A 19,198-nucleotide genomic window follows, 5' to 3' on the forward strand; every position below is an offset into this window, starting at 1 on the left:
TATAATATTAGTCTACACTTTGAAAGTCTGTGACAAACTTAACTTTTTAGTTGTCTGAACAAAGCTAGTTTACTTTTTGCATGTTTATCAATATTTAATCTAAGTTACTTTACAAACATGTCAAAAATAACAAACAATCCACAAACACCTTACCTTGCCCATTGTTTTCGTTTAATGCTAAAATAAACACAAAAATTCCCAAACACATTTCCAAATACTTGTTCATAAAACCCATATTTTCACCTCTTTTCACCAGCTCTGGAGTAACGTGGTTGAAATAGGATGACTGTTAAGTTTTGGGTTAACACATGAGTCAAATAACGAAGACACAAAACACGGTCTATGTGTAAATAGTGAACTTTAGACATTACAGGTCAAGAAAAGTTTAATTTTACACTGTTACTAACTTTGCTGAATGAAAAGTGATTTTAATCATAAACATTACTGCCAAGGTAGTGGTGTATATAGAATACATCGTGTAGACAACATGTACTGATGATGACAACAGAGATTGTCGAAACGTCTACACGATGTATTCTATATACACCACTACCTTGGCAGTAATGTTTATGATTAAACTACTTTTCAAGTCCGTGCATAGTGTTCAAAAGTGATTTTGTTTCTTATAATGAATGACTTGATGTGACCAAAAAAAGTCTTGTATATTAAAATCGTGTCATTCAGACTTTTGGCTCTTTCAGTCAAATATCTAGGGGTTCCATTCAGTGGTGGGATTCAAATTTTTTCTTCAGCCGGTTCTATCACAAAAGTCCTATTTTTTCAGCCAGATCTGTTACAACATCCATTGACAGTATAACCAGTAATGCTAACCGGTTTGCTGATCTTATGAAATTTCGTGAGACGGTTCTATAGAATAGATGCGAACCGGCTGAATCCCACCACTGACTCTACTGAGATTGTAGACGTTTTAATCGCTGCTGATATTATTAGTGCGTTGGCTGTATCAACCCCCTTTCAGTTATATATGTTTAAAAATCATACTTATCCGTATCCAAAATTTCTAGTTGGTCTGTATTTTCAATTGATTCACAATCAAGGCACTGCATACACGATTTTAACCTCATTTCGTGTTACTGACAAATTGGAGATTTTTAAAGCTATCCGCGCTATATACATGCACAAAAACATAAAATAAACACGCAAATGTACAACTCGGCGACAAAAACAAATAAAACTGCAGTTACAAACCTAATGCTACAAATAAAACAAATTGTTCAACTTTTAGGGAAAGGAATTAAAAATGTCCAGACGAAAATAAAAATCAACGCTTAAAATGCTACAATAAAAAACAAATTCCGCAACACACAAAAAAACTATTTATTCAAAATCTAAAACATAATTAGGAACGGACCTTCTTATATTCTAACCTACCTATTTTTTTTTAATTAGCAAAAACTGTATGTTTTACTAAATTTAAAATAGGGAATTAAAACGTAGCACCAATGTATTTTTCGGACGTTAATAGCTTATCAGTGTATAAAATATAATATTCTCACAATGAATACCCTTTTCTCGTAGGTTTTAAGGTTTTATGGTCAACAAGTACAAAGGATAGGCCCTTTCATTTTTCGTGATAGTCAGCATGGCAGATGCATGTTCAGAGATGTTGTCTGGGATTACATCCGCCATTAAAACTTGTTTTTCATTGCCGTTAATCGAAGCAAATCTCAAAGGTGTTTGGATATCTTTAAAAAAGGCTGCCCCTTCTATGCTACACGCGTCGCTTTGATCAACTGCAAAACAGAAATGTTATTTTTCACCAAAGCAAAAGCCGAAAAACGAATGATACTAGTCGCCTATATGCAAGTATTTATTGTCTAAAGCCGAAGTAGTAATAATACTTTTAGTTAGGTAAGTTAAGATGATCATAAATGGCCGAACTTGGCCGAATGGCCTGGCATGCCTGACCCATTACACCTGATCGGGATTCGTCCCCGGAAGTATCCTGGGTTCGAACCCCGTGAACGACAAAGGCCAATATTCAGTTCTCGGACTGCCGCCTGATTGTCGAAAAATACAATAAAAAAAATAATATCTGGGATCTGCTTGAAGCGTCTATGCCAGTGGTTCTCAACCGGGAGTCCGCAAAGCGTTTTTAGGGGGTCCGCGACAACTTCCTAATTTTCCAGACAACGATATTGATAAAGCGCTATTTAAAAAATGTGTTTCAGCGTTATAAAATAGCATGAAACTTGTATAAAATCGTTCTTCATACGCGACAAACCAAAATGCATTGTGACATTTTCACCCCATTGTGATGTAGCAGAGGTAAATTTTCAGTGGCAAACAACGTCACATCACAGTGTAATGGCTCTCTATTATTGAGTTCCGATGTCGCAACCCAGTCAAAGTGACTGAATATTTGGTCCTGTACCAAACGTGGTTGGTATATTATGTACCTTTTTTGGGTTGCTTAATAAAAAAGGACAAAAAATACCAACACCTTCAAAGGGGTCCGCGATTAGCTTGACAGTACCAAAAGGGGCCCGCAAAGGCAAAAAGGTTGAAAACCACTGGTCTATGCAGACCATCGATCAGTCAAGACGTACTGTGAGTAAGGTACGTCATTACATTTACATGACAAGAACCGTCAATTATAAAAAATACGTAATCAAATTTCTGTGCATTAGTATGTGGTGCCGAGCAGATTTTGGAATAGCGTGCATAAAATAGGTGCTAGGTACCGACAAACCTGAAATAGGTGCTAGGTACAACACCAACCTGAATTATTCCACCCAAGACCACATAAATTTTCCACCACGTCCTCTTTGACAATTGGATAAAAATGATAATTATTTTTGCTTGAAGGTTTAGTTTTCTTTTCCTCTTTGAATTTTTGATACAACTTTGGATTTTTGATTTGCTGCATCTGTAAAAAAAAACTTTGAGTCTTACAGAAATAATTCATCGTGATTGCAAATTCAGAGGATTTAAACTGGTCAAAAAAATCAATTTACCAAGTTTTTCATGCAATAAACCAAATTTTTTGTTCTTGTAATAGGATACAGTTTGGGATTGCTAATAGTTACCTGTACAATATTTGGCATTTGAGATCCCGATTTAATTCCTGAACGATCGACAACTGCTTGGTACTTTTGTGAACCTTCTGGAATATTTACTAGTAGCCATTCATCAGTTTTCAAAGTCCTCCAATTTTTTCCCCACTCTGTCACGGAATATGTAATTATGACAAAAAGCATTAATGTGATTCGTTTAAAACAAAAAGTTAATACAAATTTTTCTGGGGGTGTCAATTTAAGGAACGTTTCAAACTGCTATTACCGAAAGCTATTGGCATAGCGTGGGGGACCCAAGGGGCTCTGCTTCTCGTGAACCTAAATTAGTGTTTCTGACCATACTTTTTTCGACTGAAAACCATAAAATCTGTCAACAAAGTGGATACGACTACTGCTAAAACCAGAGGCTAAAAGTGAAAGCCATTTGATATCAAACAAACTAAACATTCATATTCATATTATCTTTCTCTTTGCATACCTTCCTCCGTAAATTCAGAGCGATTCCCAGACAGATTAAAGAAAGCCAAATCGTTGTTGATTTGCTCTGCACCCTGCTTTACTTCCTTTTCCAGTTTCTGAATGGGATTGGACTTGGCTCCCCCTGATTTAGGACCCTCTTTTCCACTTGAATCCGCTTTCTTCTTTCCGTTCAGCTCCGCGCTTTCCCTTTCCTGATTTGATTTCCCTTGTTCCGACTTTTTCTCATTTTCCCTTGTTCCGACTTTTCCGTTTTCCGTATTTTCCTCCACACCTAGCTGTGACAACGGCTCAGCTTGTTTATCCGCATTTCCCTCACTCCTTTTCCCCAAACTTTTGGCAGACTTTTGGTCGTTTTCTTTTTCTGTTGTATCCCTCTCATTCTTCTCTTTTTCTTTTTGCTCAAAAGAATCCTTCGACATTTCTTCCAAGTGTTCTGTTTTACTTAGCGCTGGTTGTCGATTTTTCGTTTCAGAGGTTTGGTTTTTGCCAAAGTCCTGTTCCATCTTTTTGTCTCTTGGTTCCGTTTTTTCTTTATCATTTTGATCCGATTTTTCCACAGTATTTTGCTCTGATTTTTCCGCATCATTCTGTTTTGACTTTTTTACAGCATTTGGTTCCGACTTTTTCACTTCTTTTAATTCCGAATTTTCCTTCGATGTACTTCTTGACAAGCCCTGTGTTTTTCCACTTAAAGGTTTACTTTTTCTTGGGGCTGGTTGCGGTCGCTTCTCTTCACTTTCTTTCGTTTCATTCACTTCAACACTTGCCACTTTACTGTCTCCCTTATTTCGAACTTGGCCAGAATTGAAATTGAAATTTACTGAACTCTTATTCTTATTTCCTTCATCCATGTTTTCCGCTTTTACATAAATCTCTCCCTGTGAAGTTGAAGATGGTAGCTCATCCATTGCGTCTACAAACTCATCGTCGCTCTCATTTTCTTCATCCTTTTGTAAAACAGGGGATTTCTGATTTTCAGGTAACTTTTTTTGGCCAGATTTTTCTACGTCATACGGCGGTGATGATGACGTAGTTGCATGGAAAGTTGAACTTTCGGTTGGAAGAAAATCAATCTTCTTTTTATCGTAAGAAAGTCGTTCCTCTTCACTGCTGTTGCCTTCTAAAGAATCAGGCAAAGAAGTAGTAGAAGCCTTCCTAAATGCCCTTTCCTGGCGGTCGTTTTCATGGCTGTAGTCTCCGGGGACGTACTCTGGTTTGTTTTTCATTTCTTCACGATACCTGGAACTATCCTTGTTGCCATTACGAACACCTTGGTCATGTTTAGGTGCATTGCCGTCGTTGTACGACTCTCTCTCCCGTGAAGACTTAGCGCCTTTTACGTCTAATCTCCTTTCCCTATGTCGGTCTCTGGCTCCAGGCTTAACTTCTTTTTTCTCCTCACTTTTGTCGTCATCAACATCTGACGTAACAAGAGGTATCTGCCTTAACTCTTTATCTGAAGACCCACGTCGTTCTAGTTCTTTGGTTCTGTTCCCGATGTTTTTCTCGCCACTTTGCATTCGTTTTGCATCATCAGTTCGGCTACCTGTTGCTGTACGATTGTAGTCGTTTGCTTCATATGATTTACTCCAATGTGAGGCTTCTTGATTTGTTGTTTGTGGCATTCGCTCTTCACCTCTGTATGTAGTAGCCTGCATGGAGTGTTGAAGTGGACCAGTGTTTCGTCTGTATTGGTCGAAGTCCCTCTTTAAGCAACTCCGGGCCTTTTGTACGTTTTCTTGGTCACCGACGAGTTTTGCTCGAATTCCCTGCCTGCAAAGAACACATGAAGTAGACCGCGTATTTATAAAAAAAATTGTAAACCAAACACATCTTTTTAAAAATCTATTTGCGACAATAATCGTCTACTGCACTAGTGGAAAAACACCGGCAATGCAGATCCGCAATGCTTCTCATTTTGGCATAGAACATGACTTACTTCATTTGTGCTTTCAAATTACGTAACACCACATGCTTTGGTTTTTGTAAGTTCGTGACCACCTTCATACTTACATATTTTTTTCTATGCTGTTTTCATTACGTTACATTTTAGTCCCCTAATTGTTTTGCTTCGGCAAAGATAAAATATTCAAAAAAGTCCATTGCAGGCCAGCGGTCACGACATAGATACTCATAGTACGCCAGGTCATCTCACTCATACTACGCCAGGTCATCTCACTCATAGTACGCCAGGTCTATTGAAGGCGTTATACCAAATCAAGCCAGTTTCACAAACAGTTCCAGTTTGCAAGGAGCAGGCAAGAAAAATCAAGCCAGCAGTGCGATTTGAACCCACGACAGGAGTCTTTCCGGGAGTCGCTCTTGGTATACCAACTGAGCTACACGGGAACATACTGGAATATTTTGGAGACCGTCTTGATCGGTAAAACGCCTCGAATGGACCTGGCGTACTATGGTTAAGCTTCGTTTATTCGATAAAAGCGCCGCGGAGTGAGCATCCTTAAAGTTCAGGTTTATCTCCAGTCAATAATAAACCACGATAATAGAAACGTATTAAAAAAAATGTTTCGTGCAAATTGTGGACAACCACTCACCTGCTGATGCTAATTTCAATCTTCACACCAAATTGATCTTCCACATCAGAAATTCTCTCTTGCAGGTAAACTTCTTCCCCTTTGATCAGATTAAATTCTTCAGTGTAAATTTTTGGTTTCGACCGTTGCTCTTTAAGGTATTGAGCGACCATGGATTTGGCCTGGAACAATGGAAAGTGTCAGAGAGAAACAAACATGGCGTTCAAGTCGAATTAAACCCAATTTTGAATAATTTTGTTCGATTTATTTAGCGTTGTGCTATCTACTTTCCACTTGTTGTTGCCGGTGGAATGAAAATGTTTACATTGTTAAGTGTATAGTTTGTCAAAAAAGTTGGGATACCACAGTTTAGGATGTGACTAATTGAGGAATATGTACACAATTAAACCTTATTTAATGGCTACCTTCTGCTAAAATTGTCTTAAACAGCAACATGAAATTCATCGCTCACCTTCCTGATGTCAGCTCGGTCATTGGCGTAAAAGTACAAGCCTGGTTTAATATATCCTGCGTCATCTGAAACGAACTTGACTGGATCCACTGGCGATATCATAGGTTGATGAGCTAAAAGCATGATACGAGAGTCAAACATTGACAAAAAGACCGAATGATTGACAAAAAGACCAAGATATTGCCACAATAGTGGTAAAAGTCGACTGCAAAAAGGGTCTAGTTCGTCCAAAGTGTTTTTGTGGCGCTTAAAACAGACATCGATCGGCAATTTGAGGTAGTTTGACTAAGTGATTGGTTTAGTGCTATTGTGTCGCGATGTTTTCTTTCAATGAGCAAAAAGAACTTAACTTGACTCAGGGTAATTATGGATAAGTTAGGTAAGTACTAGTACTTAAGATAAGTGCCTTGTTTGTAATTTGACAGAAAGTTCGACATTTTTAATATTCGGGTTCTGACCAAAATCTGCTCAACATCGTACAACCACCAGCAAAAGTCAAAACAAATATAATTACGATTAAGAATAAGATGAACATAAATTCATAACTTGGATCAGCCCTGAAGAGTTCGAGTAGACCGGCGATCACGGCACACTCGTATGAAAATCACAGTAAGCCAGGCCCATTAAAGGCGCCATGCCGAATCAGCCGGTTTCCAAGCATTCCCATATGACAAGGTCTGGGCTCGGAATCCAAACCTACATTTTTCTAGCCCACGCCTTGTCGTACGTTGTGGTGAATGCTTGGTGACCGGCTGATTCGGCATGGAGCCTTCAATGAACCTGGCAATTTAGAATAATATTCAAAACCATCCCAAAAAAACTACAGTGTTTTTCGCTATACCTTTACAAACTAGCAACATAGACCTACCACCTTCAACAAAAATTTGGTCGACTTATTGATTATTACCACTCATTAAATCATTCCTTTGGTTGCTTCATATTTTTTAGCAAAGCAAATTCGTTCCTACTTACCAGGTCTTCTGTCTTGAAGCAAAACAGATCGGTACGTTTCGATATGTCGCCTGTCAAATATTACAGCGCGAATGTTGGTAAGAAACTTAGGATTTTTCGTGGCGAAATTGTCAACAGCTGATCGAAGGATTTGGGCACAATGCTTAGCATCTCCTCCGAGGGTCCCTTCAAAAGCAGATGAAATAAGCGTCTATCTAAGATCGGGTCTAAAGATTAAAGAACTTGACACAGACAGTGTTGCGAAAACGTGTTACCAAGCAAAAGCGTCATTAAAGACTTAAAAAGAAGCCTGAACTTTATGACATGTGGCAAAGAGCTTTCACTTTTCTGCAAATGTTCCGCTAATAAAACTGAAACGGGTGGTTAGTTTTTAGTCCCACTTTCGTCTGCTTTATAGTTGTGCTCAAGCGCCAAACTCATAAAATTGTGAGCCCAAGATACCGCTTTTTTACAGGTGGTGTAGCTGCAGTGGGTTTAGTCAGGACTCACCAATTCAGTGCTGTACTATTTTGCATTATATGAGGATAATTGCGCTGCAGGCAGTACACAATGTATCGGCCTACGAGGTCCCATAAGTGCCGCTGGTGATAAGGCATAGGCGGTATTAGCTACTGTAGCCATCTTACGGCACACAAGTTTGTCTGGAGCAACAAGCTGAAAGGGCAAGCCAGTTGTTGCATCAAACCGGTTTGTGAGGCATGGCTTTGTGGCATGTTACCGCTAACAAACTGGAGTGTCGTAGTGTGGTATACCTTACCCAATACGGCCTTAGTCTTGCCACAAGCTACACTAATGAGACCTTACGTAGACCTTATACTTTGTAAAAACTTACCGGTTCCGAGTGCTGGAAGTGCGATCGTGTTCAGTTTCATTTTTTCAGCTTTATCGAAAACTCGAACGAGAAGATTAGTAAGCTTGTAACCATCTGAGGGCATCGCGATGTGAATGATATTTTTCGATGGTAAATCGCCAGCCGAAGTAACACGCAGATCCCAATCAAATGTTTTCAAAACGGAGTGACATTCCGATTTGATTGCTTTGCCTCCCTTACGTAGAATAATTTTTCCGACTTGCCCTAAAGTTTGTATGATATTAGAATTGAAAACAAATCATAAATTAAAACGTTAGTAGATGTTACAAGTTTAATAATTTTAAAACACCATAACATTAAGTTTAAGGTTATGTATTTGCAGCAACATATTGCCTTGGTATGACAAAGCCAAAATATACACATAGAAATTAATAAAATGAACAAACAAGCTAGGGTGTTTGATTAAGCCATATCTTGTTTTTATCAAGTTTTGCTATTTCCAAATAGCATAAGTTTTTTATGCTTTACTCGTGTATAGTGGGTTGTTTATTATTATATCAGTGTTTCTTAACCTTTTTTGCGCTCGTACCCTTTGAGCTTTCATAACATTTTCTCGTACCCCCTGTCTAAAATGGCCGACGGCAGTAAATAAAATTGTAACAATTAAACTCAGTGTATCCATAACTTGGGTGTTGAATGCATGCATGAAAACAGTATTGTAAGTAATACAAAACTAATGCAGTTCTGGATACTGTATGTAACAAAGTAACTTGTTACACATTCTTCACAAATATGCTTAAATAGCATATAATTTCAACCTGCATGTCGTACCCCCAGCTTCGGTGCTTCGTACCCCCAAGGGGTACACGTACCACTGGTTAAGAACCCCTGTATTATATAATCTGTAACTGTGGTGCAATACCAAGATTTTTACTAAAGTAGACCAAAGTTGATGTCAAACACGTAACCAAACATACGGTTTTAAAAACGTAAAAAAATGTTTTAGAGTACATTACTGTGAAAAACGACAACAAACCGTTGAAATCGAAGGAGGAGCTTGACGGGTTGACAATTGCGTCGCAAGTTTCTGCAGTGATATCACCTTGCTTCACTACAACATTCACAGGCCCAGCTGATGCTTGATGTAACATCTGAGTTGTCGTGGGCTGTTTCTTGATAAGTGAACCAGCTCCGCTAATTGCCGCCGCACTGTATGAAAGCTACCAAAACGGTATTTTATTCTACCAAAGATGAATTTAAAAAAATGTTTATTTTTTTAAAATGTGTTGATTTCCAAACCACGCTGTTCATTTTGTAATAACCCCGAAAAAAATATACATAAAAGCAAAAAAACATTTCACGCAAAAGTAGAGGTGTTAGAATAGTCAAAAGCAGGGGTGGGCAAACTTTTTAGTGCAAGGGCCGCATTCAAAAGTTCTTAATCTCAGGGGGACGCATAGTATTTCAACGACGGCCGCCAATTGCTTGCTTGTTTTTTTTTTATTTTTTTATTTTTTTATTAGGTTTATATCATATATATACCATTTAAAGCCGCCTAAAATGCTCAGATTAAAAATTTCTTACTTAACGTATAAGTTTAGCTAAACGGAGCTAACTGTTCATGACGTCATAATCTGTATTATGACGATTGCGGTGCCTGTTCTTTCGCATTGTTTGCACACAATAAGCGGATAAAAAGCCTGGCGCATATGGTTACTAGGCTGGTAATCTTTTTTTCCAGTCTCACGAAATCTGTTTTTAGCAGTTTCAAAACCAAAACATTTAGCAAAATAATTTTAGTTACGTCACCGCCGTCAGCACGTGTATTTTAACATGCATGGTCACAGCCGCACAAACTCGTCTCCGCGGGCGCATGTGGCCGTACGGCCGCAGGTTGTGCACCCCTGATTTTGCCCAAAATATGAACGGAGTATATTTTCAGCTATGTGCAAGTACGTTTGTTGTCACTGGAATTATTGGACAAACATTGGTTGAATGCCACAATTGCAATTGTTTCAAAAGAAACAAGCATTTGTTGCAACATAGGCTACACCACGTCTTTTTGTTAATAAATTCTTGCGCTAACATTAAACAAAGCGAGCCGCTTTTAGTATCCACTTTTAGGTGTTGTGCGGGTCTGTGTTAACGATTATAAAGCCGTGTTTAATGTCCGTTTGCAAAGTATTGCAACGACCGAAACTTGATCCAATGTGAACAAAGGTTTGGCGTCAACAGTGCAAAGTGGGCTGTATTTGAAAACGTGAATCGCTTTTACTTTTATTTACCTTTATCGAACGAAGAAATTGTGTCAAGTGACGATTTGCAAAATAACGTGGCAGAAACAACATGCTAAAGCACGTAAAAAGTATCTGTGTTTAGTTCCAAAGTAAGTATGGTACGGGTACAGATACTGCACATGGTATAGGTATCGGCAAGTCGCACCCCCGGTATTTTGTAAAACTCTGCGGCTGTGCTCATAATACTATTCAGCGTTACTGACATTCTCTTTAAAATTTACTAACATTTGACGGGCCGCATGAACTCCTTTGCCTGGCCGAGGTAAAAACATACTTACCTTCGGGTTTTTGCTATTTAACGGAGTCGACAGTTGTTCTAGAGCCAACTTGAACTGTGTCAAAACCCAGTCATCTGAAATATCCACTAAATCAATCTGAAAACACCAGCAAGAATTCAAGAGTTGTTATGTGGCACATAAACCAAAAATAAGAGGTCTACTCAGTTACAAATAGGTTCATTAGGGTAAGTTTATGAAGAAAGTTATCTTGCTTTGCAAAATATGAACATTTTTTCTCTCAACCAGAACCAGTATTTCTGTTTATTATTATTTGTTATTACTACACATACCAAATACCTCGAGCATGATTTGCAAATGACCAAAGTATATTATTAAAGAGAATCATTACAAGCTGAATAGGTTTTTCGGGATTTAGCTATGCGAACAGAACATGCGATTAGCCATAATCGACTGTTCTGACAATCGGTTCAAAGCCTTAAAACTTACCCTTCTTAATTTCGAATACTTTCGTCCCGTAGCGTACTGTGTGATTGTCTGTACAATAACACCTGTACAGACATCGGGCTTTCCGCCAAATACACCACAGCTGATGGCTGGCATTGCAATGGACGTGGAGCCGTCAACCTCAGCTACCTGCAGGCATGAGTGAATGCAGGTTTGAAGATCTCGGATTGGATTACTTGAAGACGCAGCATTCCATCTGTAAATATTTGTGTTTATCAAATTCAAGAGGGTAACGAAACAGGCCGTAACAGGTGGACGGACGGACAAATGAAAAAAAGACAAAAAAGCAGGGTATAGACGGACAAGAAAGACATGAGATAAACAAACAAGAAGACAATTTATCGGCGGACAAATAGACAGGGGATAAATGGACCGACATGGAATAACCTGGCAAAAAAGACAACTGACGAATGGATAGAAAAACAAGTTGTAGCCGGACAAGAAAGACAACTGGTGGATGGGTGGACAGAAAGACATCAGATAGACAGACAAGAAGACAGCTGATGAATGGACAGAAAGACATGGGATAGCGGGACAAAGAGGCAACTGATGAATTGGCAGGAAGACATGGGATAAACGGAAAAGGATATAAGTAAACGGATAGGAAGAGAGGAAAAAGGCGGACTGATAGGAGACATTCGGTTAGGGGGACATGGGATAGACGAGTAGGCAGACACAGCGAACATAAAAAAAAACATATAAGAATATAAATGCTTACCTTGGTCCAACGGCGTGTATTATCCTGTTGCAAGGTAAGTTTCCACTTCCAGCAGTGGTGCTCACTGCTTCACCGGGATAGAGATTTCCTCTCCTGGAACTAATTTTGTCCATTTCTTTCTGTATTTCCATTCCCCCTATATAAAAACAGCCTCTTGGAATTAATTCGCTCGTATCATTCCTGTAATTTGCTGTAAACTTTACGATACGACAATAAACGCTTTCTTTACAAACACAAACGTTTACCTTTTTGCTTTATGCTTCCTGACACACCAGCTGACAACAGGGCCAATCGTTCATTAGACGCATTCACAATTGCGTCACAACTGTGTTCTGTGATGTCAACTTTAATAACCCGGACAACGACGTCTGAATTAATCAGCTGTCTTTCTGTCCACACATCAGGCTGTGAAATCTAAAATCCATTTTAAAATGATTTAAACGTAAAAACTCACCAGCAACATATTGTATTTCAACAATGACTGGAGACACTTCAGTACTGTGATTTATATATGAGGGTGCCGTGATCGCTGGTCAGCATAAACGATTCAGGGCTGATCACAGACATGTATTTCTGCTAATCTTAGTGCACACATAGTTTGTTAAGTTTCGTTATTTTTATGTAAACATGGAGTTCGAATTGAAAACCTAACAAAGTAGCAGCCCAAACTCCTGATATTTATTTATTTATATTTTAAATTTTACCCCAAATAGTAAACAAACCTTGGGTTGAGATTGGCCAGTTTTAGTTTGCACAAATACAGAGCATTTTGTCTTTGACTCGACTTCATCTAAGAACAATTTCCCTTTGTCAGAAGTAAGGAATTCAATATCATCATCGTTGTCAAGATTTTGTTGTTCAGTCTCAAGCTGTGGTGCCATTTCAGTTATCCAGTGTTTCGCTAGAAAATGCAACATACGAAACTAGTGTTCGAAAGGGTAACCAAGAACAAAATTGACTGCTTTTTAATGTGTTAGATAGTGAAAAACACTTATTTCTGGGGTCTTTACAGCTTAATACACCGCTAGTGACGTGAGGGCTTTGAAAAGCTACAAAACTAGCGTCGAATATGGGATGTTTGTAACGTCACAATTCACCGTTTTAAACATTTACCCTAATAATCCAGCTTTACCATAAAATGTTAAAGCTGATGACCCTGGTTCAGAACATACGCAAGTTGCTAAGATTCTTATGCTTTTAAATAAAAATTGCCTTTGTCAGCATAAAAAGGGTATGTTGTCTGGTAGATGTATGTTCAGAAAAAAAACTTTTATTATAGATATTTATTATAATAGATATTTATGCATACTGTTTTCATTTATTTTTTATGAATCTTTCTGCTTGTTCGTAGATACTGACGATGCTGTAATAGCGAAATATATAATATATCTTTAAAACCAAAGGATGAACGACTAAGTGTTTTTTTCTGAACTTGCATCTATTGCTATAAGGCTTATTAGTATTCATCCTCCAAGCAACGGACTGGGTGATTCCAGCTTTAAGTTTCAATTACGAATGTTGTCTGGTATTTACCATGGTTATGCCTTCAAATTAAACGGAATACTTAATTTTAAAAAAGCATGCCATTATCCGGAATATTCTGCTTTTTGTCTTATTGGGTTTTAAACACACCTCTTGTGGCAGCATCTGACTCGCCGATTAACGTAACTCCGCCAATAGCTGCCTTCACTTGAACGTTGGTGAACATATGATTTCCACTTTTGCTGTACTTCACAAACCACGGAATCAGAATCGAATCAAGTTTTACAAAGTTTCCATTCGAGCTGTGGTTCCACGCATTGGCTACAGGATCCTGATTTTGACGGTGATGACTCGACGACGAGGGGGTTTCCCCTTGAGGTTGCTTGTATCGTTTCGCATAGTTCGATGACGTAGAAGGACGAGAACCAGCTTCCAACGCTACTGATTTCTACAAATACAAACTTTTTTCCTATTTTTTCAATTTCTGGGGTGTAGAACATAAACTGTTGCTGACAGACATAATGTATCAACAAGTAATGCTCTTCCGGCAGTTATTTATTGTTATTTGGAAAATGATATGAAATTCGTCTATATGCCATTATTCTGATGAAGACGGCTTTAGTGGTGGGATTCAACCGGTTGGCACAGGTTCTGTAAAACCGTCTCACGAAATTTTATGAGATCAGCGAACCGGTTAGCATTACTGGTTACTTTTAATGGACTTTTTGTTATAAAACCTGGTGAAAAGTATGACTTTTGTGATAGAACCGGCTGAAAAAATTTAAATGCCACCACTAGGCGTCTTGTATGGGTCGTCGAAACGTCGATTGTTTATGACAAGAAATGCTGGAGTACAATACTCGTTCATTCTGGGGTTCGGGTTTGGTACAACTTCCCTAATGTGCCAAAATTTTTGATTTACATGAATTCTGATTCGAACTGCTCGTGTTCAGACTTGGTTTTTAATAAAATGTTGTAAAAAATGTTTGTGAGCTTGTTTTATAACTATAGTAAACTAGAAACTTTACTTAGCTTACATTAAGAATTTTAATGACGTCATCGATCTCATTACGATAACCTGACAGTGTGACGGCGCCCTTTTTGATGTCATCCCACCTGTGACGAAAATATTTATGTCATTAAAATTCGCTTTTTAAAACAATATAAAATCATATTTTGTACATTTAATCAAGCCTGTTGCCTATCTATCTATTTTCAGAGCAAAAAAAGTGAAAAAAATTGTACAACATTTTAAAAAGAAGAATTCCTTACTTAACATAAGCTTGAACCATATCGTTGGATGCATTTTGGACCATGATTACGTTAGCGTCATCTTGATCCCAACCCATATTTTTCCTCACTGCATTGATATCAGTAAAGTTGAAATCCTCAGTTTTAGTGGACAACTGGGAAAGAAAATCCTCGACTCGCTTGAAACACGTCTTTTCAAACACTTCACTGTTTTCACAATATTCGTTTCTCATTTCCTGCAATAATAATTTAATGTTAAGTAAATAGTTTTTGTTGAAGGGGTGGAGGATGACTCCTTAAACCAGTGGTTCCCAACAGTGTACGAATCTTAAAACGTTAGAGGGGAAATTCACTTTAATTTGTACATGTGGTTTGCAAATAGACAATTTAGCTCCAGGTATATGAACCGTGAAGTTGATAAAAGACCCAATTTTAAATGATCTTTGTATGGTTTTGCATCCACTGGTACATTAGGGAGAAATAAAAATGTTTCCAATTGTTAAGGAAGAAATTTATCAAAAAAGGTCGGGAACAACTGTCTTGAACAACTGTCTTGAACAGTTTGAAAAATTTACCTTGTCATTGTTAGGCAGTGTAAACTTCACAAGGTGAAACATGGAGTAACCCATAACAGTGTTGGCATGCTTTTTGGTTAATTCCACTTTAAGTTTGTTGAACTTCTTTTGTAAAGTATTTAACACTTCTGGTGAGAGGTGGACAAATTCCATAACATCATAAGGAACAGAAGGTTTAAACTCAAAACTAATGTCTCCATCCAAATCTAAAATGTACAGTTACTGTCCATTTGCAATGATGTTCACGATAGGAAAATGATATAAGCTCTGGTAGGTCTGCTGTTGTTTTCTTGATACCAACAAAAACATGCTGGAACAATGTAATGCAATGAAGAATTAAGGAAAAAAGGGAGTACCTATAACAGCATCTAAAAACTAAAAAGGAACAAGCTTCGTGCACAAAAATTGGTGTCCAGGACTAATCCAGACCAGTGATCGACAGACCATGACATGCCTACCTAGAGATCATTGTTGTCTTATAAAAAATAAATTATCTACTTTTTTAGAATTGCACACTTTTTTAGCAAACAAAATTTTATGTGAAAAATCTATTTTATAACTTTTCCATAATAAACAGACAAAAGATCTTAATTGTTACAGATAATAATAATATGTGAATAACTGATTGCTGGTCGATCTGGCAACCCCACTAAAGCTGACATATGCAGCACATGAGGCAAGTAACGATGTTTGTGCCTGTGCAGCTCAGTTGGTGGAGTGCAAGTCCAGGAAAGACTTCTGTTGGGGGTTCAAAACCCACCTATGCCTTGCCATATGGTGAATGCTTGGTGGCAGGCAGATTTGGTATGACGCCTTTAGGCCTGCCATATTGTGATTTCTAATATGTGAATCATACAACCTTTTGGTCATTAAATTAACTATTTGGTTACTTTACTTTGTTACAAGTTTATGGACTTATCATTTGCAATGTAAAGCATACCATGTGAACCAAACTGGGAGGTTAAAGGTTTTGTGTTGCTAGTACTAGGACGCTGTGAATAGTCATCACCACTGTCACCATTATCATCAACTTCCATTTGTTCATGATCATCTTCGTACTGAGTTTTTGTGTCATAAATTTTGGTCTTTTTTATTGCTGAGTTGGATCTTGCTAATGCTATAAAAATAAATGGTTGAAAATGTTTGCTAAATAAAAGTATAGGGACAAAATAAAAAGGTTACTCAAAATAGTTTTGGGAACAATAGCAATGTACTTACAGTGTTAACGGTATTACTCTAGCATTGGTCTTTTATGTTTTTCTTAAAAGATGGTTGTACTACTGAATTTAAGTATTACGTACTAACTAAATGTAATACATATATTGGTTCACATAATTATAACCAAATGGAAGCATACACAAGCAAGTGTTGTAGAAGCATACATAACACAGAAAGTGTATGCTTACTGTTTTCTGGGTCCTTTGGAAAAACCAGAGGAGAAAGTTGATAGAAAAGAGAACTTTTTATTCTGGAACCAAATGCTGTTATTTCTTTGCCCTTTTTTAATTCTGCGGCTATGATGTCTGCATCTGAATCAACAAGTTTATTCCTTATAGTTAAGATTTTAAAATGTCATTTTTAAGGCTCTGCAAGATGACTAGTGAAGAACAAACTGCCAAACACTATGTAGTACACACCTCTAAAGTCTGAAAAAAACACAAAAGCCACTTTGCTGTCAGGTCTATGAATGTATGTGATTGTGCAATGCCCAAATTTTTCAATTTCTCTGGTAATGTCATCTTTGGTCAAATGTGATGGCAAATCCCCAAGTCGAATACAATCACTGGCACATAAGCTCATAGCCTGAAAGCAAAGAAAATTGGTTTATTGTAAACAATTCAAATACAATCTGCAACACGCGACATTTGAGGAGCAAATGTACAAACTGTAATGTAAATGTATCTGCCCCCTTCAGTTTGCAAGCAGACCAAAATTCAAAAGATTTTTTACATAGGTTTGCCTACAACACAAATGTTTACAGGTACGTTTGGAAAAGCTTACTCTAACATTAATGTAGCAGTAGTAACATTTGCATGCTTTACAAGTGGTAAGGTTAGATGTTCTTTTAACCTCTTATTTCTTATGATTGCATAACTACCTGCACTAAATTGCTGAAAATAAAGTAATGAACAAATCTTTTTTAGCATATTTCACTTTTTAGCATATATATATGTTTCTATATACAAACCTTAAGCTTTTTGTCCCTAAGTGGCATCTTTTCAACGTCTTCCTTCATCTGTTTGATATCTAATGTGAATACAAAAAAGGAGGCAATTTGTAAATGGTTGTCTTATAAATATTTTAGAAAAAATGCTCAATGGACCAATACTTACTGACATCTCTGTCATAAATGACAGTGAATTTATCCTTTCTGCGATTTACTGTTGGACAGGCCAGATCCCTTCTTGATACTTTTTCAATATTTTTCAAATACTTCCTCAAATCCTTTTCTTGTATATCACCAACATTCTAAAATTGCCAAACAAGCTTTTTTTAAAAAAATCTGTTCAATTTCTCCTGGTTTGGGATAGTGAACAAAAACTAAATTCATCAAATCTGCAAAAACGCCTGCAATTGGCAAAGCATTCTACAACAGTGTTAAAAAAATTATCACTTTTGCAGTAATAAGTGCAGTATGATGTTTGTTTTTTCACCACTGATTAAAGGACAGCCATAAAATCATTTTGTTAAAATGTACTTACATTAAATGACTTATTAAACTTACTTCCAGAACAAAACCCTTTTTGTGAATAAAAGGTATAGGCTTGCTAGCAACTTCCCATCTTCTTTCAAAATTTTTTTCAAGAGCATCAATAAAAAACTTTTTTTCTTAAAACATGCAATTTGTGGCATTTAAGACACGGTAAAATTTGTTTTCAAATAATTGTTTAGGACAAAGGTATCTAAATTTGTTGAAATGAAGGACCAACACTGTTAAAATGTCAAAGGTTAGCAAAACAAGCAATATAATTTAGTGGTTTATAATTAGAAGACCCATTATTTGGGTGCACTTGTGCAAGTCATTTATATTAACAACAGAAGCATGGTAAAATTGTGTGAATAAATGTTAATAATTTATGGTACATTACATAATATCATTATTATACAGTTTACACAACAACAAAAGTTTGCAATCATTTTTCAAATTAAACAAACAACAAAGATTACCTTCAGTTGTTAGATCTTCAATTAAAAATCCATCAGATATTTTAAAAACCATACAATCATCACCAAACATTTCATACAATATCGTTTTAAATTCTTTCTCTGATATTTGTTGACTTGCAGGAGCATAAAACAAAATGAAGCTACAATAAAATAAAATAATGTGTTTAGTTCAAAAAACTACCAATAGCATAAAAAGCATCAACTTAAAACAAACTGAAAAACTGTAAAATATGGTTTTAGTCCTAGAATGTTTTGCCAGATTTCTGGCCATGTCACGAAACGTTAACGTTTGAAATGCTATCGGTCACCTTCTTTTCTTTTTGAATAACCAGCTTTCAGTTTTTAGCAAATCATTCCAACATTTTCCATCATAATTTTTTTCTCTTTCCTTGTCTTCCATGTCACTTCTGAAGATTTTGCAGTGTTGATAAAATAAGGTATAACTTCAGTATGCAATAAAGTATGTGGCAGTCAGCTGTTATAGGATTAGATGACATTCGTGAAAAAGTACAATTACTCCTTAACTTAGGTTCATCAGAAAGCCGAAGAACAAAATCATCAACCCTCGTTGGCTACACGACAGTTTTTAACTAGGAATACTGGACATCTTCCTAAATGGCCACTAAAACGCTATGCTTGCAGTTTAAAGCAGTTGAA

General features: G+C 37.1%; 1 protein-coding gene across 1 annotated transcript; it reads right to left on the reverse strand.

Annotated features, from left to right (window-relative positions):
- Positions 1-1,011: 1,011 nt before the first annotated feature.
- On the reverse strand, positions 1,012-19,193 carry LOC145204497 (uncharacterized). The gene is made up of 26 exons (XM_080077077.1): positions 18,850-19,193; positions 18,542-18,681; positions 18,099-18,202; positions 17,707-17,842; positions 17,562-17,620; positions 17,011-17,176; positions 16,780-16,902; positions 16,314-16,490; positions 15,374-15,579; positions 14,820-15,034; positions 14,585-14,663; positions 13,698-13,995; positions 12,788-12,966; positions 12,311-12,479; positions 12,066-12,201; positions 11,330-11,543; positions 10,883-10,978; positions 9,344-9,527; positions 8,329-8,571; positions 7,497-7,661; positions 6,525-6,637; positions 6,074-6,234; positions 3,517-5,291; positions 3,051-3,187; positions 2,743-2,890; positions 1,012-1,754 (listed from the first exon to the last, which is right to left on the reverse strand). Exons 1-26 carry the CDS (start codon positions 18,939-18,941, stop codon positions 1,543-1,545), a joined length of 5,727 nt encoding a protein of 1,908 aa, XP_079933203.1. The 5' UTR covers positions 18,942-19,193; the 3' UTR covers positions 1,012-1,542.
- Positions 19,194-19,198: the final 5 nt, after the last annotated feature.

Source organism: Phallusia mammillata, chromosome 8 (assembly GCF_965637545.1).
Source record: "Phallusia mammillata chromosome 8, kaPhaMamm4.hap1.1, whole genome shotgun sequence".
In the NCBI taxonomy this organism is placed as follows: domain Eukaryota; kingdom Metazoa; phylum Chordata; class Ascidiacea; order Phlebobranchia; family Ascidiidae; genus Phallusia; species Phallusia mammillata.

What these genes read in the sequence shown, in the direction of transcription:
- LOC145204497 (XM_080077077.1), bottom strand. Translation starts at nt 18,941, where the DNA reads ATGGAAGACAAGGAAAGAGAAAAAAATTATGATGGAAAATGTTGGAAT. An exon ending in CTCCTCCTTCGATTTCAACG is followed by an intron (nt 8,572 to 9,343) that starts GTTTGTTGTCGT and finishes TACAAACTTTAG; the next exon opens with GGCAAGTCGGAAAAATTATT. An exon ending in ACTTCCAGCACTCGGAACCG is followed by an intron (nt 7,662 to 8,328) that starts GTAAGTTTTTAC and finishes CTGCTTTTGAAG; the next exon opens with GGACCCTCGGAGGAGATGCT.